The sequence below is a fragment of the Apteryx mantelli genome, chromosome 1, assembly GCF_036417845.1.
Source record: "Apteryx mantelli isolate bAptMan1 chromosome 1, bAptMan1.hap1, whole genome shotgun sequence".
In the NCBI taxonomy this organism is placed as follows: Eukaryota; Metazoa; Chordata; class Aves; order Apterygiformes; family Apterygidae; genus Apteryx; species Apteryx mantelli.
In genome coordinates, this window is record NC_089978.1 from 111,967,624 (window position 1) to 111,993,416 (window position 25,793).

The 25,793-nt window shown below is 38.4% G+C and overlaps 1 protein-coding gene across 5 annotated transcripts in view; it reads right to left on the minus strand.

The window, feature by feature from the left end:
• The window catches only part of USP25 (ubiquitin specific peptidase 25), a 100,947-nt gene that overhangs the window by 42,342 nt on the left and 32,812 nt on the right, over positions 1–25,793 (minus strand). For all 5 annotated transcript variants that reach the window (XM_067299721.1, XM_067299712.1, XM_067299704.1 and 2 more), the window contains exons 5-6: positions 20,429–20,591; positions 4,517–4,603 (exon numbers count right to left, since the gene is read on the minus strand). In XM_067299721.1, the coding sequence (XP_067155822.1) occupies positions 4,517–4,603; positions 20,429–20,591 (250 nt within the window). The remainder of the gene's footprint in view (positions 1–4,516; positions 4,604–20,428; positions 20,592–25,793) is intronic.

A 25,793-nucleotide genomic window follows, 5' to 3' on the forward strand; every position in this document is an offset into this window, starting at 1 on the left:
AGTTAAGCAGGTGGGTTGGATAAATGATGATGGGGTAAAGTTTTCTGCAATTATTGTGTGCATCTGAAACTGAACAGAAGAAAAATAATTTCCAAGAGGGATCCATTACTAAAAAACAATAAGAGTAATGAGATGAGATATAAGAAATAGCCTGAAGGCATTATTTAATGTGAGAAAATTGAAAGAAAACAGCATATAGCCCTACCAGTTAGTACATTCAGAAAGGCTTTACAAAGCCTTAAGTAAATACCCTGGAATAATTTGTACTAATTTTATTGAAACTGGTATCCCTTTATACCTCTAGCAGAATTGCTGTTGAGCCTACTCCATTCCCAGTACATTTTAAAATTTATTTTTCACTTAAGACTCTCCATTTACAAGGTGTAAACAGATTATTATTTCTGTTGACAGAAGCAAGAGAAACAGTCTGCTTTCCTGTCTACCTATTTTCTTGAGTACAGCTCATGGAGAACAGTTCTTTTTCTGGTTTCCAGAAGAGAAGCAAAAGAAATAGTTCCTGCCTGTATAATGAAAAGCAATTAAACTGAAGCCCAATCAGTCACATCATAGATTAAACCACAAGTTACAACTGCTGTAAAGACTGGATATCTCTCTTATTCCTGAGCAGAGAGTTGTCACATACTTGTGAAATCAAAAGCCATGAAATACCCACTTGTATTTAGAACAACAAAATATCATTCAAACGCAGCACAAATGCCAGGTGCTGGTCAAACTGGTATTACTTGATGATAAACTATTGCACATGCTGATTAAAGGGAAGACTTGTTTAGCCAATCCTATGGAATTGCATACAGTATGCATAAAGCATGTTGCATATAATGTCTGTTTTACTTCATTTGTAAAAACTATGTGTAGTGAAATGGGGTATGTTCTGCATAATACCTAAAAACTACTTCTACTCATGTAAATTCCCAAGAAGTTTTACTTGCTCTTCTAGTTCACCTTGCAAAACACCTACCAGTTATAACCAATGTTCACAGAATCCAAAATAGCTGAAGACTTCATCTAATGCCACCTTAATTCAGCATTAAATCATCAAGACTAAAATTAGTCCTCTATTTACATCTTTCAAGCAACTTTAAACAATAAAATGAGGAAACAAATTGTGAAAGTGATTTTTCTTATTATTTTCATAAAGTGATCTAAAGATGAACAAAATTTCAAGTTTTAAATACAGATGCTTCAATACTAGTATTTATCCATTCATATGCATAATATAGATGATCATCCACAGAATACTCTAGCTCTCACCTCTCACCTTCCTTTTGTTAAATCTGAAGCACACAGGAAGTGAGCATTATTGTATTACTTATCCAAATTTACAATACTAATTTGGCTAAGTTTTAGGCATACTTGTCACTTTAGGATGAACAACTATTCACTGATTTCAGCAGGATTACTCAGAACAAGCATCTCTACAAAGCCTATAAAAGTTCTCTGAATCTAAAAAAATCTTTGTTGTATTTTCTTCTTTTTTTGAGAAAACTGTTTAATGCATTAGTCATGATTAGACCAGAGTATGTAGGCACTACCACAGCAAACAGTAATTCTGACTAAACAAAGGCTAAAAACTTCAAGTAGTCATGAGCCAGTCCACAAGAAAATATATACAGGTCCACTAAGGACGTACACATTAGAACAAAAGGAATTAGTGAAGGCAACTGCAGCACAGCCTAAGGCTCTCAATTTTAAAGCTCACTGCATGTACAACAAAACAGGTTAAAAAAAAATCAATCTGTAAATAAAAACTGTATTAGAAGCTTATAATCTAAAACATTCTGTATTTTATCACTTATCCTGCCTGCATAAACAATCTCTTAATACACTGAGGTAGGAACAATTATCATTAAGAAATGCTTCTAAAGCAACCTACATGTATCATACATAGCAAACATTCTTTAACAGTCGCTATCCCAGAACAGGGGCACGGCAACCATGCTGAAACAGAGGGAAGGACGTGCTAACCTGTAGGCACAGGTAATCCACTTCCTGTGGTAATAAAAGTTTCTTGAAGATATTGTCCAGACCAAATATTTACCTTGTGCAGCAAAACAGACCTGTTCATATGACAGCATGTGGTAAGAGAATTCCAGGTCACTTGCTCCCAGTTAAGGAGCTGCACAATTGTTAGCCTCGCTATATGCTTTAGGCAGCGTAACTTTGGGAGAGCAAACAGGCTGCCATAACTACAGAGCACCACGCTTTGTTCTACAGAATAAGGTAGAGTAAGAAACCAAGGAAGGAAAATGAATTTCAAAGGAGAGAGGGGGGAGGGGAAAAAAAAAAAAGATTTGAGACTTTAAGTATATGCTTGAGTTTGAATTCAAGAATAGCAAAGTCCAGTTAGCTGAGACAAGCGGATTTTTAAGTAGTCAAAATTTATGCCAATGACTTTCAGACAAAATTTTTGTATGTGCTAAATTATTAATACTTGAATTCGATATATTGATTGGAAAGAACAAAAAGACCCCACCATGCAATATTCCCTAAAGTGCAACCGCATGCTTTAATTTCAAATCGAGAGGCTGTCATGATCTTAGCATTAAATTCTGCTTTCCACCCACTGGAAGAAAGGGATATAAATCAAGAACCTGAAAATCTGAGGTTATAAAAACCTGGCCTTTATTAGCAAGAAAATTTGATCCAAGCTCATGTCAGTAGCAGCCAGTATTTAACACTGGGTTTAAAAAAACCCAACCAAACAAAAAAACCCACACACCTAAATTAAGTCAAGATAGTTTTAAAACAAGTAACCAGATGGAGGTAAATTCCAGGGCTTTTTTTTGGTCAACTGGCAGTGTATATTACAACTTCAAATTAATTTGTCTCTAGTAGTCTTCACTCCGTAAAGAAATGAAAGCACCGTATTTGGGAGCGTTCATATTTATTTCTTGTATTTGGCAAAGTCCCAAATAGTGAAATGTTCTCTTTTCCTAAATTCTCCCCAAAATATACTTCAACACAAATCTACGCTTTTTAGCAGAAGATAAGAGAGATGAGTACACAGGTTTAATTATGTCATTCCATTCTGAAATTTAAGGTAACATTAGATACAAGTGAGGATACAAACCACTGCCAGAAATTCTTCCTAGTAGGCTTGTAGAAGCAAGGTTCCTACTCAAATCCGTATATGCTTGGCTGATGTCACACTATTTCACACTGCCTTAATGTTGTCTGCCATGGTCAGAACTTCTAAGAAATAGCACTTTGGAACTGCAAAATGCATAGGGCTGCTAGTGCCAATGCCTGGGCAAGAAGTTTTACAAAGACAACATCTTGATGTTATCTATTTTGTACCACCTCTCAGATGTCAACTACTTCTTAAGCCCTGAAACAGAGGCAAAGAACTCCAAGTACTTGTGGATGTTACTAGAACTAATTATATGACAAATACTGAAATGCGGAGCAGAAAGTTAATCTACACATCAAAAAGGAACTTCCCCTATATGGTACATTCCTAGAGGTTTCAAAAACGGACACTGTCTTCTCTATATTTGTTTACTTTTGCTTTTTTACTTACAGCTCTTATTTTTGCCATTGAACATTCCAGTCAAACCTGAAGTGCCAAAAAACTAAGAACAGGCTCACAACACACTCTGCTTTCTAAAATTTGAAAGAAAGGCACAAAAGGCAATAATCTGATTTCTGGAGATGCCAAAATTCACTGCTCTCTAACTTGATAGAATCAGGGCATCAGATGTCTTCATACATCGTACAGCCACTTCCTCTCCGCATTCCTCCTTTGTAGCTATTTCATAACACATAATTCAAAGTACCCCCAGGCATTCTTCCTCAGAATGCATTCGTGAAGGTAAAAAATTGGGCCTGTTTTGCCCCTCAGTCCATGACCATTCCCCCCTCAATCGTCTGAGGTCACAAGAAATCTGAGCCAAACCCTCCCCTCCACACACCCAATCCCACAGGAGTACCAGAATAAACATGGAAAAATTTATGTTTACAATCACCTCATGAAAAGGCCGAAAGAGACAAGCTAATAACAGAAAGCTTAATCTCAAATCATGAGCTGCAAGTAATTAACATCCCCCCAAAAACAATGAAGTGGCCAAGCCAACACAAACAATGTTGTTGGAAAAGCTATGCAGATCAAAAATATATGGGGTAACAGAAAAGCATGCCTGTAACTGCACAGTGTGAGGGGACTAGAATAAAACACGGTTGCTAATACGAATTACATTCATATTAGAAATGCTTTCCCACTACAGTCAATACTGCTACAGCTGTGTCAGCAAATCCCTTCCATTGGATCTGGTCTAAGCAGCAGAACTCTGATCAAACTCTAGACGTCTTAACACCCTCCTCTGTACTCCATTGTGAGACTAAAATATTTTTTATACCAGATAAGTGATAGGAAGCTCCGAGAAATGTTAATTGGCACCTGTAAAATTTGTGCTACTTTGAGATAGAGAGCAGTGTAAAATTCAATTACAATAGAGAAATGCCCTTAACCACTAGAAAAGTTAGTTTCTAATTTTACCTTTTGGTTTCGGGGCAAATCTTGAGCATTTGCAGGAGCACTGAAATTCAAAACTAGTCTTCGAAACTCCAGCAGGTTAAATAATGACTGGGGGGGGAAAAAAAAAAAGTTTAAGCACTTCTACAAGAAAAAAAATCTTCCAAATGTGCCTTAGCAAAATAAATGTAAAGTTAAACATAAGCAATGCTAAAGTTTCATTTCAGAAGCTACATTATTTCACTTAAATTTGCTTAATGTATTTTCAATAGAGGACAATTATTTTTGCCAAGAAAACGGCATAATTAAAAAATAACTTATTTAAACTCAGTAATCACATAAATGAAACACTGTAGATAAGTAGAATAAATTACATTTTACAACGAGAATTCCATTAACTTTATAACTGTCAGTTTTCAAAACAAATTGAAATTAAAGCTTGTTTAGCCATGTAAAATTAATCTCATAATCCCTTTATCATCTAACTCCTCAATGAAGAAGGTATATCTTTGTACATTCAGTTAAAATCCACTCACATTTATCTCTATTTTTTGCATTTTGTCCATTCCTCCCATTATTATAGGATCTGAAAATCTTCCAACAGTGTAAGGAAACTGGATTAACTATCTTTGCAAGTAAGGAACTGCTGTTATTCTCATTTTATAGACAATAAGGCAGGAAAACAGGTGTCTACAGGCACACCTATGAAGAACACCTCAGTGTCATACACTGAACTACTGAAGCCAAGAGCATACAAGAACAAGAAGCTAGATAGCAAAAACAAAAATACAAAGCAGTGGCTTGGAAATAAAGTCTTTGACTGCCACTTACACAACTGAACCATTGCTCTTCTGTAAGAGCAAGAACTACCCCTTGTTCAAGCTGAAGATCTAGCATTCCTTAAAGGTAATTTAGACTTAACACTGCCGCTTTATTCCTGCAGACCAGCAATTAGACAAGGAAAGGATTGCAAAAAGGGTCCCAAGTATTTTAAAGATGCTCATCACCACAGAAGCACATGAAAGATTTGCCCTTCTGTTCATTCCATTAGCTTTTACAATCTATAACTATTTACAATTTATAAATAACTTTTTTTTCCTGATCTCATATTAACTATTTATTTTGGAAAGGGAAAGCTTGCCTACCCTGGCAATATGCTTTGATCCTGCAATTTGTCCTATGCAGGTAAAGACTTAAGACTTCACAGACCACAACAGATTTAATAGGGTTTCAACTCCACAGCGCCAAGAAAGTGAAACTCAAATTGTGACGGGGCACTAGGTTTATTCTAAGAATATAGAACACTTTAAGGTGGAAAAAAGATCCATGTGTTAAAAGCTACAGCATTCATGACTCTCCTCAGAAAAGAGCCTTTTCTGAGTTTGACCTTTTCCCATACCCCAAAGTACAGCATCTCTAACAAAAATCCAGACAATCAAAGTTGTCTTTTCCAACATTTTTGGATTTAAAAAGAACACACCTATAAAAACACTGACAAGAAAAGACCTTTCTGACCTCCTTAAATCAACAAAGACAGTCAAGTAGGGAAACTTTTCTTTCTGCTTTGCTGTTCAAACTGCAGGTTCTCTTTTCATCCTTCCTTGCAGAGGATAAGGATCAAAACACGGAGTCCTTTGTTTACTTACTTAAAGAGTAGAAAATGTTAATATTTAATTCACGTGTTACTCTAGAAGTTCAAACTAATTGAAGTTATGTCTCATGATGTAACAGCATCCCACCAATAGGCTTTTTATCAAGCAAAACATAGCAATGTCTTACACACAAAATAAACCAGCTGATGATATATGATGTCCAAAGACTGGCTTCTCTCCAGGACTAATCCAACTGCTATCAGTGCTAAGCCACTGAACTGGCCAATTTCATAATATACACAAATTAAGTACAGAAAAATGTCTAGAAGTTTATGATTTTCACCCAGCATTCAGTCCACACGTTTTTCAGAACAGCCACATTTCTCTGATCTATAATTTTAAACTGTGAACATGGAACTTCATACTACTAAGCCGAACTTTGCTTTTTCTGCCACAGAGAATAATTAAGAGAATTGTTTGATACACTCCTTTCAACCCCTTCATTCTACTCAAAATTTCTTAATCAATATGTTTAGTTATTAACCTTTTCAAAAAATTAAATTTAGTTTTACAGTATATTAATTTGTAGATCACAGTGTCAAACACATTTATTCACAGGAACAGTATTTTACCATACACACAGTCATACTAAGATGTATCCGAATGCTCAGAGTAATGCACTGCCAGCAATACCATCAGGACTGTACTGCGTTGTAGCTATTGTCTGCTGAGCCATATCAACTTCAGGAAATTTGTCTCGTTATGAGAGAGAAGCATGCGCAAAGACAGGATTTCACAGATTATCAGAAATCGGCGTGTAAATACGTATCCAACAAGTGTGTGTACGAGGCCAATCACTTTTTTCAAATAATTAAGAAAGGAGGAGAGAATGAAAGAGAAAACATCATGGCCCAACCATAGGATGATTCAGCTCAGAAGGGACCTCAGGACTTCATCCACTCCAACCTCCTGCTCAAAAGCAGGATCAGCTACCAGAGCAGACCCGCCTGATCAGGGCTTTGTCCAGTCGCGTCTTGAAGACCTCCAAGGACGGAGGCGCAACAACCTTGCGGAGAAACCTGCTCCACTGCTTCACTGTCCTCAGCATGAAAAAGTTTCTCCTGATAGACGGTATGAGCCTCCTTCATCTCAGCTCACACCCACTGTCTTGCATCCTCTCAACATGTATCGCTGTGAAAAGCCCAGCTCCATCCTCTCAGTGACTGCCCTGTAGGTAGAAGCAGGTGGCTGTTGGGTCCCTCGCAAAGCCCTCTCTTCTCCAGGAAGAACAACTCCCGGGCCCTCAGCCTCTCCTCACAGCTCAAGTGCTCCAGCCCTGGCCATCTTCATGGCCCTCCGCTGAACTCACTCCATTTCATCAGTGTCTTTCTTGCAGTAGGAGGCCCAAAACTCCCTTTGCTCTACTGACTGTGCTCCTGGTCACGCAGGCCATGACACTGCTGGCTGTCTTTGTGACCAGCCCCCGCTGCTGGCTCACACTCAGCTGGCTGTCGCTGTCGGCCCAGATCCCCCCAGGCCTTCCCAGCAGAGCTGCTTCCCACGTGGTATCACTGCAAGGGGGTCTCCCTTCCCAGGGGTAAGATTTCACTTTTGTCTTTGTTGATATTCATAAGGCTCCTGTCAGTCCATTCCTCCAGCTTGTCCGGCCTCCTCTGAGTGGCAGCTCTGCCCTCAAGGGTTATCAACTGGTTCCCCCAGATCAGCGTTATCTGGAAATTTGACGAGCATGAATTGCATCACCTTCTCCATGTCACTCAAACATGTTAAAAGAGGTCACAGGACAGACCCCTGTGGTACTCCACTTGTTACTGCCCTCCAGGTAAAGAATGACCCATTAATCACTATCCCTGAACCTGAGTATCCAACAAGCTTTTTACCTATCTAGTTGTTCACACTTTCACACCATAACATTCTCATTGATACACAAGAACATTGCAGGATACTGTCAAAAGCCTTGCTCAAGTCAGGGTAAACAACAACCACAAATCCTAGTCATTTCATGATAGAAGGGTATCAAGTTGGTCAGCCATGATTTACCCTTTGCAAATCCCTACTGGTTATTGCTTATCACCTTCTTCTCCCCCATGTGCTCATGAAATGTGTTCTTGCTCCATGATTTTCCTCCCAGGGACCAAATTAAGGCCGCCCAGCCTGCAGCTCCACAGGTTGGCCTTCTCCAGTTACCTGAAACCTTCCCAACTCTCCAGAGTCTCCCAATCTCAGATGATAGGGAACAACCTTGAAAAGACTCTCAGCACCAGTGAATGCAGCCCAAAGAATCCCATGGACTCATATGTGTCAAGTTCTCTCAAGTAATCTCTGTCTCAATCCTCATCCACTGCTGAGAGCTCCTCTCCCCCTTGAAGCATATCTCTACCTGCAAACAGGGATATGGGAGACCTTGTTGAAGACGACAGAGGCAAAGAAGGCATTGAGTACCTCAGCCTTATTTGAGTCCACTGTCACTAAATCATCTGCTCTATTCAACAACAAGGCCATGTTCTCCTTGCTCAGCCCTTTTATTACTAGTAGAGCAGCAAAGGCTCTTCTTGTCGCCCTTGATAACCCTTGCAAGCCTCAACCCCAGTTGAGCTCATGCTTTCCTAAATTGTTCCTCAGCAGCCCATCCCTGCGCTTCCACAACCTGCACAGTGTCTGCTTTGTTTAGCTCATTAAGCTGGTAGAAAATTGATCATTTTTGCTGTTTTTTCCTGCTAGTTTAACAGTGGCTTACCAAACAGACAGATGAGCACTGCAGTCATGAAATGGGTGGAATCACAGTGGTACCAACTCATATCAATGCAAATTACCATGAAAAGCAACAATTTTTCAGGATACATGCCTCCCATTATACAAAAAACAAACAAAGAAAAAAAAAACCCACAATCCCCCCCCAAAAAACAGTATCAGTTTCAGGAGTTCAAGCACTAACAGTGCTGAAGAACAACAGACATACTGCGGCTTTCACATGATATAGGAGGTGAAGACATAGACATATTTTCTACCATGCCACAGGGAACAAGGTAAAATGCTAATTTCAGGAAGAGAAGATATTAAAAATATTGACTTTTCTGAGTAATGCCTATCCTCCTTATATTTTGTAAGATATGTGAAATGTGATCCTGATCGCTGATCCAGTAATTTAACGCCTCACAGAGACAAAATATAGTTTCAGAATAGAGGCAGCCTCAATTTCACTTAACATACCTTACCTGTCCTTTCCCCTCTGAATGTCTAGGATTATCAAATATAAGGACCCTGGCAGAATTTAGGTAGCCTAAATATAGGATTACTTCTTAACATTGATGTACTGTGAGGTTGCATTAATACAACAAGTATGAAAATTAGTCAGCATATTAAACCCATAGAGGTATGGTATATAACAGATCTTTAACAGCTGCCAACAGAGTACTAAAATAGTAAATGCACTGACATTAACAACAATTTCAGAGTAGGAACATCCTTCTGCATCCAAATAAAAGATGATCTATCAAGCTGTTGTGTTATAGCTTTAGACAGGCACTCTGAGAGATTCTTGCAAGTTTTGTAAGTACAGGGCACTAAAAACAGTTGTTTCAGTGACAAATGTATGAATGTATTTTATTTGGCAAGCAATTTTCTATATGTTTCCATCTTTAGAGAACAAAGAAAATCCTTCTGAGTAAGAATTGGTGAATTTTCACTACTGATTAACTTCTAAAAGGTTACATGAAAAAGACAATTTGATAAGATAAGGAGCACAGCATCTATCCATTCAATTTGTAAAGACTAAGCTCAGAAGGCAGAAGTGACTTCAAAATTGTTCTCTGAGACTCACATTAAAGCCATTTTGACTACTAGTTCTATACCAATCAGCAAGATGCCAAAAACATTCTCATTTGGCAAGAAATCATCTATGATGTTTAGGTACAATGAATGCATTCAAACAATGTTATAATGGCTGCAGAAAACCCAAACCCCTAAGGTGATAAGTAAGAAAAAATATCATGGTTACAAATGAAGCTTAGTAATAAAATAGTACATACGTGCTGGCAGACAGCTGGAACAACACTGGCACAGTGTGAAAGGCAGTCATCATTTAGGGTTCTCTTCCTTTTTCACAAGAGCAGCCCCAAGAAAATCTACATAATTTCCATTCTTGTGGCATGCTAGTTTGTAGGGTTCCTTTTACCAAAGTGAACTGGATTAACAATGGGCAAGGATGCTACCACTAGTGTAGACGAGCATGACAATACCAATGTGTCAGCAGCACAAAAAGACAAGGAGTCTGTCCAATCTAGTGCCAAGGCTTGAGATTTAACAGAAGAAAAATATGAAGACTCAGTTGAATGTTGGCAAGAACAATTTAGTGAGGACTTAATTTGGCTAGAAACCAAAATCTAAAGATATCTTTTCAGTACAGCTTGAAAGCAACTTTCAGGAAGGGGGAAAGCAAAGAATGGATTCCTACAGAGCTCTTAAGTGAACTTCAGGTGCTGGCATTAAAATAACACATGATTCTGTATAAGCAGGAAGCTTATGTATGCATTAAAACATTGCAACATCCATTCACCACATTTACTTAAGCCATCTTGGCCCTTTTATGAATGTCCAGTCTTACAATTTTTCTGATTTTAAAGCCACAAAGCAGAGACCATATCTACCTTCATTTTGTATAGCCAGCATAGAGCAATCTTACAAAAAGAATACATTATTATTGTTCTAAAAATAATGAGCAGAAATACAGCTTTGTCTATTTCATTAAGTGTATTACTTGGAATAGATTGCCTTTGCTAACATGACAAATTAGACTCACATTCTTACTTCGCTTTAGCAACAATATCAATATTTTACTGTACACAGAGCTAGTTTTAGTAAACAGCCATTATTAGGGTTAGCTTCTTTACTCATGCTGACAGTCTTAACCAAAGGAAATACAAAATGGTACAGACTATATGCTAAATTCTGCACACATTAGCAGATATACTTTCCATTAGCATTAAGAATTTTGAATTTATTATTTATCCAATATTTGCATTACTAAGGGTTCAAAAATAAAGTACTCCAAAATATTGGACTTAAGTTTATTAGTGACTTAACACACCTGCAAACTTCAGACTGAGTATCAGTGTCCAGAAAAGCACAAAATCGCAAAAGATAAGCAACCTCACTTGCAACTAAGTCCACTTCTGTCCATCCCTCAAGTGTTTTGGACTTTATATCATTAATTTTCCCCCTCTTGCCTCTCTCTCTTGTCTTTAAGGCTCTCCCCACCTTTTCCTTTCAATGGTCTATTTTAACTTTTGGTTCATATTCTTGAACCTGCTCTTCTGACACTAAAAGCCCATGAAGTGACTATTTGCTGCCATTGCATTGTCCGCTCTACTCACGCACTATGCTCCTTTCCACCCAGCACCTACTTGTGCACATCCTGTTCATGGTAAGTGGTAAGTCCTGTTTATCAGGATAGAGACTAATAACTGGCATTAAATACAGCCATCAGACCTATATTTAAGCCTACGTGTACATCACACAGCATTAAAAGACAGTCAGCAAGTATAATACCATATGGATTCTTCCTATATAACTTTAAAGGCAGACAGACTAAAAGGAAATTGACTGCTATACCTACCCACATTATTATTCTTTATAAGATTAAGTACATTTTACATAAAATGTAGAATTCAATTCAAGTAACATGACTACAGAAAATTTTTGATATATTTTTCATACACATATAGTAGGCCTGCATATTGTTTTTCACCTTTTAGGGAAAAGGACCTTAGGAAAATGAGGAAATCACCCAAAACATATTCCTGATATTGCTTCTTCCCCCCTGAAAATTTGGCACAGTCAAAACATTTCCTGAAAATCCTCACATTCTTTAGAAGGTTGTGTGGAAGGAGGAAGGAAGGCAAGAGAGGCAAACAGCTTAAAACCTGGGACTTGAGCAAGTTCTTGTTCAAACTTACCTGCGAAAGTATATAGGAGTTTTTTCTCCCTCTTCCTCTCTAAAGCAAAACTCCTACGGACTGTTATGGCACCTGGTATGGCTCATGTTAGAATTTGTGCAGAACAACCCCATGTACATAGTGATAAAGGTCAGGAAAATGTTTAGCTTTTTCCAAAGTCACAGAGGGAGATTCAATTGCAGCTCTTAAAAGCTTTGAAAAGCATCTCAAAAAGCACATTTTTATTCATGAACAAGTCAACAATTCAGCATTCCACACTGGTGAAAACCGAAGTATAAAATGTAGTTTTAAGCTGTCATGTTTTATTTTTTCAAAAGGCTTAGGTGTAACATAGAAGAAGATGGAAAACAGCTTTCACACTGTTTGATCGAGAAAGTCAAACTGACTTAGCAGACTTAGGTTAAGTCAACAATTTTAAATAAACAGTTCACTATGGTATTATCAGTCTACTTTAAGAGAACACTTACTGGTTTATAGCAACAAACTCAGAACATTACTGTAATGCAGAAGGCAGATAAGATTGATCTGAGATGCTTCCGAAAGAATTCATTTTATACTTGTGTCTTGGCACATACTAACATATGCCGTCGAACTACTTTTCTACTACATGTTCAAAGCTAGAAAAAAAATTGTGTTAGGACATAAAATAGCAGCCAACATCTCCTTACACAGTTAAAGTTTTCAAGTTTTTGCCTAAATACACGAGACTTATGAAAGAAGTTTGTGGCATAACTTTAAATAGGATGCCTAAACAATTTAATGATTTTATGCCCTATTAAACCTAAAAATTGCATGTAAAATCAAAACTCAACACTTATATTCTGTATCCTTTAACTAAATAAGCAATCATGTTATTAGTCAAAGCTAAAGCCATCATCTGTTAAAGCTTTCTAACCCTTCAAAACAGAAGTTTCACAAGATTATGTACAACTAAATATAAGGTAATAGTTTGAAAAATTAGAGGAGCAATCACAGGAAACTAGAGACTATAGGGGAGAACACAAAGAAGAAGGAGGAATATCCCATCAAAAAAGATTAGAAGATGACAGAACTTGGCAGAAGTGACAGGTAGATCTTTACTCAATATGGAGATGGAGGGAGGGAGGGAGGGAGAACCTAGTTTTCCAACTTCATTATGCCTCTTTCCATGAAACTGTATAGATCAGTTTATATCATATCCTCCCTCCCCCCAGGCTGTTCCACAAAGGAAGTAGCGGAAAGAAAATACTCTAGCAATGACCCTATTACTCAACCAGAGATTGCACTCTGGATCATCTTCACCATCCAGTCTTCCATTATACGTCCAGGGAAGCAAGGGAATCATGTACAATCTATGTACACTCACTTGCTGCATCATCCATCATGATCACTTTAACTCAACATTACAAACAGGAAGAACAAAACAATGCAGAAGTTAGATTCTTGTCATAAACTGCTTCAAAGACAGTAAGAACAATAGCTGAGCCACTAGTATAGGAAGGAAATACTTGCTTGATTCTCACCTCTCAAGCTGGCTTTCTTCCTCCCGAAACTAAAATCTTAGGATCAAATCAGGTCCTAACCACAAAGATAACATCAGGAAAACAAGAAGGTTATCCCAAACACAAAGCAACAGAGTCAAATGCCAGAGGTGGTGTCAGGGTCTCCAAAAATAAAGGTTAAATAACAGCCACAGAGAATTACGTTTGTAAGACTGTAGTTTGTTAATCCTTTGCTTTGCTTGCCATGCACCACTACGTAAAAAAAAAAATTTAAAAGTCTCATTTTTCAGTGACTAACCAGACTCTGTCAGATTCATGGAGAAAAGAGCATGGAGATGCCTAACCTCATTTGTCCTGTTGGGATAGCTCATTTGGTAAAGTGGAGAACTACAATCCAGAGAAGCTCTTACGAAGTCGTAAGACCCAGCAAAAAGCTGCAGCTAGTACTCTGGTATGGGATGGGGAGGGGAAGAAAAGAGCAGTATTTATGGTATGATTTTCCTGTGATCCCCCATATATTTTCTCTTCCCCCTATCAGACTGTCATCTTAGTGCACTGAGTGGACTGCATTTGCTAAATGACCAACTACTCAGTATCTGCCACCACACTTTTTTCAAGGTACTGGCAAAGGCATTACTTTTTATACGTTGCTGAAATCCTACTTGGAATTCAGAAGGCTAAAGTTACTGTTGTGCAATATCTGAAGTAAAACACCTTGGAGACAATTTGCACAAGTAGCAAGCCTACAAACAACACCAAGAGACACTCATCAGTGCATCTCTGTCCTGCGAATTACAGTCCTTCTGTCTTAAGTCCTGCAAACACCTAATTCTTATTCAATTTGACACGGAAAAGCTGCTTGACAACCTCAATAACTCTATTATTTAGAAATCATTTTCAGACCCAAGTTTCAGATTATCAACTCTTAAAAACAGGGAAAATTGTGAAGTTATCTTTCACAAAGGAACCACTGAAATCTGCAAAATCTAAGTAAAAACACCAGGTAGTATATTCATGTTTTGTTTCTTTTAAGGATTTGATAACTTAAGTTCCATTTAAAGAGCAGTTACACACAGTTATAACGAGAATTAGAAAAAAAACCAAACCCAAACTTCTGGAAATATTCTAGTACCTCAAGTTTCAGGGATCCTTTTATAAAAGTTAATTTACATAAACAGTTGCAAAACACGTATGGGTGATCTCCTTTCAAAAATTTTGGTTTATTAAAGGATGTAGAGGAGGGAAACAAATCCTTGAAGGACTTGATTCTTTTCTTGGCAGATAAGCAAGGAGCAAACACGTTTTATCAGAGCTTTGTTTGGACATATTTATTTGGGGACTCAGTTATAAACTCAGTTTATTATTGAGTCAAAAGCCTTCAACAGAAGGAAAGATTTTCAAAATTCACATTGGGGAAAAACATAACTGTTGATTCTAATGATGCTGCATATAACTGTTGTAAGCAAAATTTGTTTTGGAGCTATCTAAGGAGATGTCTTCCATGTGTGTATTTCTCTAGCACATAAATACAGATAAAAGGATAGTATTTCAAGAAATGGTTGCATCTTGTTAGAGTTTGCTGTCACTCACGGCAAATATATTTTTGGGAATTTCATGCTCTTAACACAATTGTCAATAGTTAGTTGACATAAGTCAGCTAATTGGTGGCATTAAAAAAAATAACATGCACTACACAAGAAAACTGTTAAAATGTTGAAAGTATGCATTTTTAAACAAGTACTCCCTAACGTATATTGAAGACTTCCTTTACAGTTTTGTTTTAATTATATTACACAAAATATTATTGTGACTGACAGAGGTGAACAATACATAAATGTTAACTTATGTGATATGTAAAGTTTCAAAGAAAACTTGAAAATACTTCTACATAGTCAATGCAGTCCAAGAAGTCAATCTGCCCTGTGGATAAATAAGTATGGTATTAGCTAATGCTCTAAGTTAACATGCATTAAATTTCCTGGGATGGTTGTTTGGAACACAAGTCTTCCTGGCTGGCAGACAATATTAATAACCTAAATTTTTAACCAACTAAAGCTATAAATCTTTAAATGGTTTACTTGAATTACATTTTATAGACCTAAATATAGAAGTTTAATTATCTTTTTGGGTCAAAGCATTGTAATTCCAAATGTCACAGATTTTCACACAATATGGGTGATGATTGTAAGAACCAGCTAGTCCTCCTTATAATCTACCTTCAAGGTATAAAGTTACACATTGGATATAAATAACATGAGATCATAAGTCTAGCATAGATTTTTATATTCCCTAGCCTGTTCTTTATCTCTGCGGTTAATTAATTAAAACTCAAGTTCCCTGGAAAACATTTCTTGAAACATTTGCCATTTCCTATCAATAATTAATTTTGTTTACAGAAATACACACATAAAATCCATCTTCTTGAGATTCTGAAAGGAATTTGGAATGGAAAAGCTGATTACAGAACAACAACAAAAAAAGATAAAACACTAAGTCAAAATAGCTCTACAAAGTTATGCCTTCATGGAAATAAGATCTGCCTCTATACTAGCACCAAGACAATGCGTCTGCTATCGGAACAAAGCTATGCATGTGAGGGAATTAGGAAAGAAAGAGAGGTGAACAAGGAAAATATTAAAAGATCTCAAGAAAACAAAATTCAAGCATCTGTATAATCTGGTAGTTTGCTAGGCACTGAAAGGAAAGAGGCCTAGGAATGTGAAACGTTAGATGGGAAGGCAGGTAGCAGGGAGAACAAATACAGAAGTAAAAGTCTTTCGGTTTCATTATCTGAAGTGTTACCTGTAACTACAGGTAGGTAAATCCTGTCTTAAGAAAAACATAGAGTCCTTTGAAGAAGTCAAAAAGAACACGAATAACAGCAATCCAATTTATATAGTCTACTTAGATTTCAAAATGACTTCTGAAGAAGTCATTCAACAAAGGCTTTTAATTGAACTAAGCAGCCATGAGATAAGATGGAGGTCTTAGCACCAATAAATAGCTAAGTAAAAAGAAAGAAACAAAGGGCAGGGGTGAACAGTTTGTTCCCATCTGAAGAGATGTTACTGCAAAATTACAAAGTCTGTGCTGGAGACTGCACTGGTGAGAATATTCATAAGTGATCTGGAAAAGAGAGTAAGTGTCAAGATGACCAAGTTTGCTCAATTAAGACATTCAAGTTAAAAAACACAAGAGACAACAAAGAATTAACAGAAGGATCATATAGTACTGAGTGACTGTGTAATAAAATAAAATTCAACACGAGTAAGTGTAAAGTGATGTACATAGTGGAAATCAACCCTAAATTGTATAAAGAGGATGTGCTCCAAGCTAATTATTGTTACTCAAGTAAGACAGATTTATGACAGATAGTTCCATAAAAGTATTTGTTCAGTGCCTGGCAGTAGTCAAAAGGCAAACCAAACAAGGAAGGAAGAGAGAATGAAAGAGAAAACATCATGGCCCAACCATAGGATGATTCAGCTCAGAAGGGACCTCAGGACTTCATCCACTCCAACCTCCTGCTCAAAAGCAGGATCAGCTACCAGAGCAGACCCGCCTGATCAGGGCTTTGTCCAGTCGCGTCTTGAAGACCTCCAAGGACGGAGGCGCAACAACCTTGCGGAGAAACCTGCTCCACTGCTTCACTGTCCTCAGCATGAAAAAGTTTCTCCTGATAGACGGTATGAGCCTCCTTCATCTCAGCTCACACCCACTGTCTTGCATCCTCTCAACATGTATCGCTGTGAAAAGCCCAGCTCCATCCTCTCAGTGACTGCCCTGTAGGTAGAAGCAGGTGGCTGTTGGGTCCCTCGCAAAGCCCTCTCTTCTCCAGGAAGAACAACTCCCGGGCCCTCAGCCTCTCCTCACAGCTCAAGTGCTCCAGCCCTGGCCATCTTCATGGCCCTCCTCCAAAATCACTCCGTCAGCAGGAGGTCCAAAACTGGGTACACTGCTGACTAGAGGGGCTTAATCACTCCCTTCAATCTACCATCTGTGCTCCTAGTAACACAGGCCATGACACTGCTGGCTGTCTTTGCGACCAGCACCCGCTGCTGGCTCACGCTCAGCTTGCTGTTGCTTTTGGCCCAGACCCCCCCGGGCCTTCCCAGCAGAGCTGCTCCCAACCCGGTCAGTTCCCAGCCGGTATCACTGCAAGCGGGTCTCCCTTCCCAGGGGCAGGACTTCTTCACTCATATCAAATTCCCTCAAGTAATCTCTGTCTCAATGTTCATCCACTGCTATCCCTTGAACCCTGACTCTACCTGCACACAGGAGTATGGGAGACCTTGTTGAAGACAACTGAAGCAAAGAAGGCATTGAGTACCTCAGCCTTATCTGAGTCCACTGTCACTAAATCATCTGCTCTATTCAACAACAGACCCATGTTCTCCTTGCTCAGCGTTTTATTACTAGTAGAGCAGCAAAGGCTCTTCTTGCCGCCCTTGATGCCCTTTGCAAGCCTCAACCCCAGTTGAGCTCATGCTTCCTTCATGCTCAGACAGCGTTTTTTAAATTGCTCCTCAATAGCCCATCCCAGCACTTCCATATCCTGCATTGTCTGCTTGCATTGGAGCTGTGTCATAAGTTCCCTGCTTGGCCAAGACAGTCTTCTGATACGCCTGCTTGTTTTCCCGAGCAGTGGGATGGACTGTTCTTGGAGAATGCTGCCAGCTTCCCTGAGTTCCTCTGCCCTTCAGAACTGTCTCCCACAGGATCCCACCTACCAGTTTCCTGAACAAGTCACAGCCTGCTCTCCTGAAGTCCAGGGTCTGTACTCTGCTACTCTCCTTTCCTCACTCCCTCAGGTTCTTGAACTCCGCTATTTCATAGTCACTACAGTCAGGGCTACCTATATTACTGCATCCCCAACCAGTTCTTCCTCCTTAGTGAACAGCAAATCCAGCTGTACATCGCCCCTGGTTGGTCCATTCAGCACCTATACCAAGTTGTCCCTGATACCCTTCAGAAATCTCTGTTTTGCTTGCATCCTGCTGTGTTGCCCTTCCAGCAGGCGGCAGGGTGGTTATTAAAGTTCCCCATGTGAACCAGGGTCTTCCTCGAGTTCTTCAAAGAAGGCTTTGTCCACCTCCTCACCCTGATCAGATGGTCTGTAACAGACTAGCCAGAGTGTCATCTTTACCAGCTTCTCCTCTGATCCTGACCCACAAACTCTCATCTTGTCCCATACAAGTACTGCACCCATTTGAGCTGCTCCCTCATATAAAGGGCAACCCCCTTCCTTGTCATTCATACTTGTCTCTCCTGAAGAGCCTGGCATGTGTCCATGGCAGAACTCCCTGAATTCATAGTCCACCTGCATCTTGAGTACTTTCCTGGTTCCTCAGCTTGGAAGGGGGACCACCAACATGTTGAAACAGAAATACGATAGAAGTCTACAGAACTGTAATAGCAATCAACTTTTAACTATCTGTTCCATCAGGAGACACGGAAAAAAAAGAAAAAAAAAAAGGAGGTGGTTCTACATGCTATATGGAGTACAACTATGCAATTCCTAGCAAAAGGACCCTATGGATGTAAGAAATTTGCAAGGGTTCAAGGAGAGAGAAGTATTTAAAAGGGAGGTCCATGGGGGATTACTAACTAAAATTGGAACAGGACCAAGAAATTCCCTGAGCCAAAAGTAGTTGGAGGCTTGGGAATGTTTTAGGAGAGCAGTATCATACATACTTACCTTGTTTGTACTCTTCCTTAAGCACCCATTTGTGGAAAGTGTTAGAGACAGAGCAGTGAACTAAATGAACTCTTTGCTTGAAGTATAAGAGTCCTCATTATGAAAATAACAATATTAGTTTATCTGAAGTGCTTCAGTTTGACAGTGTTTTGTTGCAAATAGGTATTAAATATTTAGTTTGCTTTGCCTCAAAATGTCAGACTGTATCAAGAGTTATAATATGCTGAATTTACTTCTTGCAAACTGAAAAACAAACAAACAAAATCCCTCCTATCACATTTCAGTTTCATTCGCAACTTTCTGTGGGTTTAGAGACTTTTGAAGAATCTACAGAAGCATACAGATTTAACAGTCACTGCCAAAAAAAATCTCTCAAAAGAAGCATGTACAAAGAATGCTTGATATTACAATGTTAGATTTCACTAGACAAGTTGCCGTATCCATATTCATTTTTCCATTAAATATATTCTTTAAAGAAATAAGGTGGCTGCTTCTTAAGTGAAACAAAAATCCTCTATATAGCTAGTTGAACTAAGCTATTATTACAAGTCAGCAATCAGCTATATATACACCCACAAAAACAGAATAACAGCACAAATATTGGCTGTAGTAGTTAAAGTAACCCCAAAACAGATACAACAGCATCCATATCAGGCCTTCACTTTCCCCTGTCTCAGGTTCTCTTCTCCATTACTCATTCCTTTTTTCACCACACTCAGCCAAACATCTCCTTGCAGCTATTCTAGTAAGTATTCCATGACTGAGGGCATCTCATTTCCTGTACCTACACTGTCAGCCAATGCCTTTTAATCATTTGCATATGTTACTTTTAATGTTAAAAGTTTGTTTCACATCTGTAATCCAATTTTGACAGGTTTTTAGGCATAACTGTCACTGAAGTCAGCATGAGCTACAGGCACTCAGGATGTTCAGAGACTCAACCCCTTGCCTTCGACAAGTTTTAATAAGAGATTTATTTTTAAGCTTCACTTACTTATACTACGGTATTTACTACACTTCAACCAGACATATGCAGGAACATGTTTAGATATGCAATAAATAAGTAATGCTCCAAAATCCCTCATTCAGTGGCCTAAACTTCCCAGGAATACAACACTGAGATGCTATCTACTTAAGATAACTCGCCTAAATCCAAGAAAGAGTATACACAGCTAATCAAAGAAGGTTCTTACCTGAATGACAGCACTAAACCAGCATGTGTTGCCAACATTCTTTAATCCTACTGGACAGTCGTCTTGCCGCTTTCGATCATAAGGGTTTGGAGAGTCACTCCACACCTCTGGATGTGTCCTCTTTAAACTTGCTTTATTTTCTGCAATACTGGCTTCTAGAACTCTTCAGAACAGAAGGGAGGGAAAAATGTGAGAAAAAGCAGAAAGACATTTTAAAACACCTTTAGTTACAGATGATGCAGACATCATAATTATAACATTTGATAATTTTTTGTTGCTGAGCTTGTTCTTAAAGCAGATATATGTGCAATAATATTTCTTCAAAAATAAGATGCTGTTTTACTTGTAGATATATTACAGTAAGCCTGTTACCTTTTGGAAAAGAGTATCAACGAGCGAGTGAGAAACTCCCCTATGAGAGCACTAGGTACAAGAACCATGTCTGTAAGTCAATTATTTAAGAACCAGATTCAAATAGGATGGACAACAAGAAATCTGAGGCAACATTTTTAGTCTGTCACACAGTGCTTTCACCTACAGATACTCTTAGTGCTATGTAAAGCACAAAGTAACCAATATTTATTTTGCTGATAGGAAACCAAAGTCAACTAGGTAACTTTCACAAAAAAGGAATACAGCTCTTTAATCTCCATTTCCGCATCTTATGTCACTGTACTAATTGCTTTACATAGCAAGTAATTACTTTATGAGCCATGGAAAAATATACCCCCACAATTTTTAAATTGCCACCCTACAAATTAATTGTACACCACACTGCTTGCGGGAAAACTGTTCCTATGTGATTTACGCAGAAAGTTCATATTTCACATGATAATAAGATCTGATAGGTGTTATACTCCCAAACTCAAGCTTCACTCAACACAGTATTTTTACTTCAGTGCACGTCCTTAGTCTGGTGACAAAGGACACCTTAAAGGTAATTTGCAGTAGCTAGGTATTCTAAATAGGAAGATACACATGGATACATTAAAGTCATAGAACAAATGCTCTGATAAGCAAATCTGTCTGGCTTTGGGACAGCTGACAAGGTGACTGTCTGCAACCATCCAGTCAGACTATTATACAAATGGCTGAGCTGCTACTGAGCCACCGAGTTCACCCAGCTTAGGATTTGTGGAGTTGCATGACAAGCACTTAAGTTGCCTGTGTAGTCTGAAGGGTCATCTTCATCTGTTCTAGACCAACTAAATATCAAAGAGAGGCAGGTTTAGGCTGATCTTTAAATAAAATTTCTAAAGGACAAGGTTTGAACATCTTAAAAACAACAACAAAAAATCATCAAAAAACACACGTCACGTATCACTGTTTCCCAACTGCATATTTTTGTTTCAAACTGTCCCTGTCAAATTAACAAAAGGTGTCTTACAAGACTTGCAAGAACTATGAAGCATTATATGAACTTACTGCAGCTCAACTGCTTCAGGGAACATACTGATTTGCTATTATTATGTATTTTGAAAAAACAAGAACACTCAGAATTTAAGAGTCCATTTGGTATAAATATGTTTGTAACAATAAATCTTGGAAGAACCTGAAACTTGGAATTACCTTTGGATTAGTCAGTTTCAAACATTTGATTTTTGACAGCTACCGTTGCAAATAGCACATCCTTTTCCAAAAGGCATCGAAAGTACATATATAATCTTTGAAGACTTTGCGTTCTCTTATTGCTGTTCAGTAGAGATCACTGACATCTCTTCAAACAATGCGTAGTGATGTAACCTGATTCTTCAGTGGTAAACAAAGACTCTTACACACTGGTCATCTAAAACTTAGGAAGGTAACATTATCATTGCTAGCGTAACTGCTTTCAGAGTACAAGTTAGCTGATGATGATATTAAAAAGGAATTCAAAACAAATGTCATACACATTTAAAATAATTTCTCATCCAGAAAAAATGATCTAAACTCTAGTTTAAAGTAAATTGAAGGGAACTTTAAAACTGAAAGGCTCTGACAGACTAGGACACACTTAGAATATTATTCTAACAGGACTACCGCATATATACAAGGCTGCTTGTCCAGCTTAGGAAAAGATGGCCAGGCTAGGCCAATGCATTTTTCTAGGCAGCTTTTTCCAGCAGAGTTCTGCTAAGCCTCATCTGCAAATCAAAGCTGGGATCCTCAAGAGAAAAAAAAAGGAAGCTTGAGTTACCTAATCAAGGGAGTTTGGTTTTCTGGCACAGGAAACCATCGCAGGCCCTTGTACCTCACATAGAAGTAAAGTCCAAGAGTAGTGGCATTTATCAGTTTAATTACTTATTAAAATTTCTCCCTTGTGTTTGCTTTCACAGTTCTGGAGGAGGAGAGGGATTTCCTCCTCCTTGAGAACTCCCTCTCAAATCTGTTTTCATGTTTTAATAAAGTATTTAGTTCTTACAGCTTCATGAGATTCTTTCCCAGCAATAAAGAACCAGTTCCTGCGAAAAGTTTACTTATCACATTATCTGTCCTCAGAGAGCATGTGCCATACCTGTACACCTTATAAGCCAAATTCATTTTCAGCTACCATGATAGCTGTTATTCAATCTAAAATAAAAGTGAGCATATTAAACAGGAACATAATGATCAGCTCAAAAGCTGTTCAGTAGGAATGTATTCACCAGTATAGTAAGTATCCCCACTTCTCTTACACCGTAATGTCACTACAGCCCAAACGATGTGATTTGGGAGGCTACCTTAACAAAGTATCTTACTAACGTGTTGTTCTTCAACCAAATGAATACCTTCTCAGAAAGTTAGTACAGGATTTGGCAATCCTGACCAAACAGCCAAAATACACTCTTCAACACCATCAAGAGAGACCACAGTAGGAATCACTAGTAACAGAGCCATAAGCTGTGCATGGGATATGGCACGTCACCGGCCTCACGGGACGAGAGGCTTCCACACCTCCCCGTGGTGGAATCCTGTTCAGAGTGTAACTTACAACTGAAGGTTAATTAATGCCACCCCTGGCTTGGGATCAGTGTTTTCTTTCTCTTGATAACAAGCTGGGCACAGCCAAGCAGCTTTCCAGAGCTCCTTGCATGGGGTTAGCCAGACAATGTAATAAACCCTGGGCAAAATCAGTCCATAGCATGAAAGTTTAGCCAAGCCATTTTGAGGAAGCCCACTAAGCACACTGAAGAAAAGCCACTCTGGCAGGCTACTTGGCAAAAAAGAATGAGGAAATATCTGCATATCATGGCTGTCTTCTAGCTGGACATCCAGAAGTCCCCCCAACCCTACCTTCCTCTCCAGTTTCACCTTTTATCTGCACAGATAATGCATACCACAGCGCAGAGTTCCCATCAGTTTCAGTGATCAGGTAAAGAAAATGGCCAGGGGTTGCACGCATCTGTATGCACTGAGTATGGACTCTCATTCAAACATGGACACTGCTGTAGACACAACACACACCCTCAGCTAATTTCTCCCTTCAGTTATCTTACTGGTCTTCCCAGTGAACCCCTATCTGGCCAACCTCATTCTGCTTCAATCCATGAATAGTGTTACTAATAGGAAAAGCTCTTTCATATTAGCAAATACACTGAACATAAACATATCACTGGGAGATGTAAAGAGGGAATACTAAAAGCTTCAGACATGCCATGCACAAGATGTTTAGCTTGGACAATCTCGAACATTTCAGCTGCACTCCTCAACACCTATGTAATAATCAGATCTGTCCCCACTAAGTAGCACAAAGCAATTATATTCAGGAAGAGAAATTCTACATCCATGCAACATTAATTACACATGTCAAGAAACGCCAGTAATGTTCCCTGAGAAACTTGAACAAAATCAGCGCAAATTAGGTTCTAACACCCTACGTGTACCTTTGAAAAAAAAACTCCTCTATTTCAAAAATTATTTAAATATGCACACATCCTAATTTATTAAAAAATGAAAGATTTCCATGCTTGAATTGACTTATTATTGAGCTCCTATTTGATTTCTACTTCTTATTTAACTTAGAAAAACAAAAGTAAATGACTGCAGCTTGACTTGTTTACAACCACTGTGTTTTACTTTTTGTTTTTAGAAGTCTAACATGCATACTCTGTTTTTCATTGGAATGCCAACATTCTTCTGTAGGGTGTTAACCAGAAAGTGATATTAAAAAAAAAAAAAAGTCTGAAGTCCAACCCTTAAGAAAACTGACCAAATGTTTCAGAGCAAGAATTCTGAATTTCCTGTATTTGTACCATTCAGAAATAATTTGCTATCAACTCAGGGCATATCTTGGTAAGTAACTGAGTTGATCTAATACCTCAGTGCTGCCAAAAAAACCAGATTCTCTCTCTTCTCTGCCTCCATCCACAAACACAAAGTCCTATTCCCTTTCTTATGCCATGACACTCCTTGAATCCTTTAGTGAATATTTTTGTTTGGGTTTGTGAACTGGATTGACTGAACAAACACTGCAAATACTAGAGCAAGAAAAAGAGATGTGGTATGGGCCATATCCTTCTTTGTAGCAATAAGCTCTGAAATTAGCATGCACACCTTGTGTAATTGTGAGATCAATATATGTCTCTAATATAGCTTCACCAAAACAGGACCAAAATTTTTCTCTGTACATAACCGAACAGAGTGCCTACACACTTTTCTACATGCTATGTATGGGAAAAAAATGGCATACTACTACACTATTTTCTGCAACCAGGGAAAAAAAACCCACATAATTTAAGCAGAACATTTAAAATATTTAGTTACCAAGTAGGCAGATAAGACTAAAAAGGACCTTTTAGTCTGACAAGTGGAAAGCACAAGGCCAGTGGAAAAAAACTAAAGCCTCAAGGCTCACACGAAGTGAGCACAGCAGAAGCAGTTGAAGTCTGGGGAGAAAGAGGAAAAAGGAAAGAGGAAAGAGGAAAAAGTCTTCCTAATCCAGAAATAGGTCCGTCTCCCTGAGCTGCCGCCTAAATCACAATGCTGTAATTAGGAGAGTTCTGGCCTTCACAGAGGAACACACAAGAGCTGAACTTCTGAACCAAAACGGGACAGAACTTCTACCATAATCTTGTATGCTAAGCATATACTGAGGTCTTAGAAAAAACAACCCTTTAAAACCTTTTCCCAATTATTAATGAGAATATAAAGCCCTCTCATTCCACCTTTCTTTCCCAAAATGTTACCTTACACTCAAATAATAAAATGAATTTTGTCACAATGCAAGAGGGCACAATTTGTTGGTATGTTTACTCTCACAACTAGTACACTTGTTTTTCAAAAGAAAAAAGAAAATTATAGCGAATAACCTAACAGAGAGAGTGTCTCAGAGATGGGCCTTTCTGAGAGGCCATTTAGTCTCACAGACACAGGGAACTGGGCAAAAGAATTATTGTTCTTCCATACC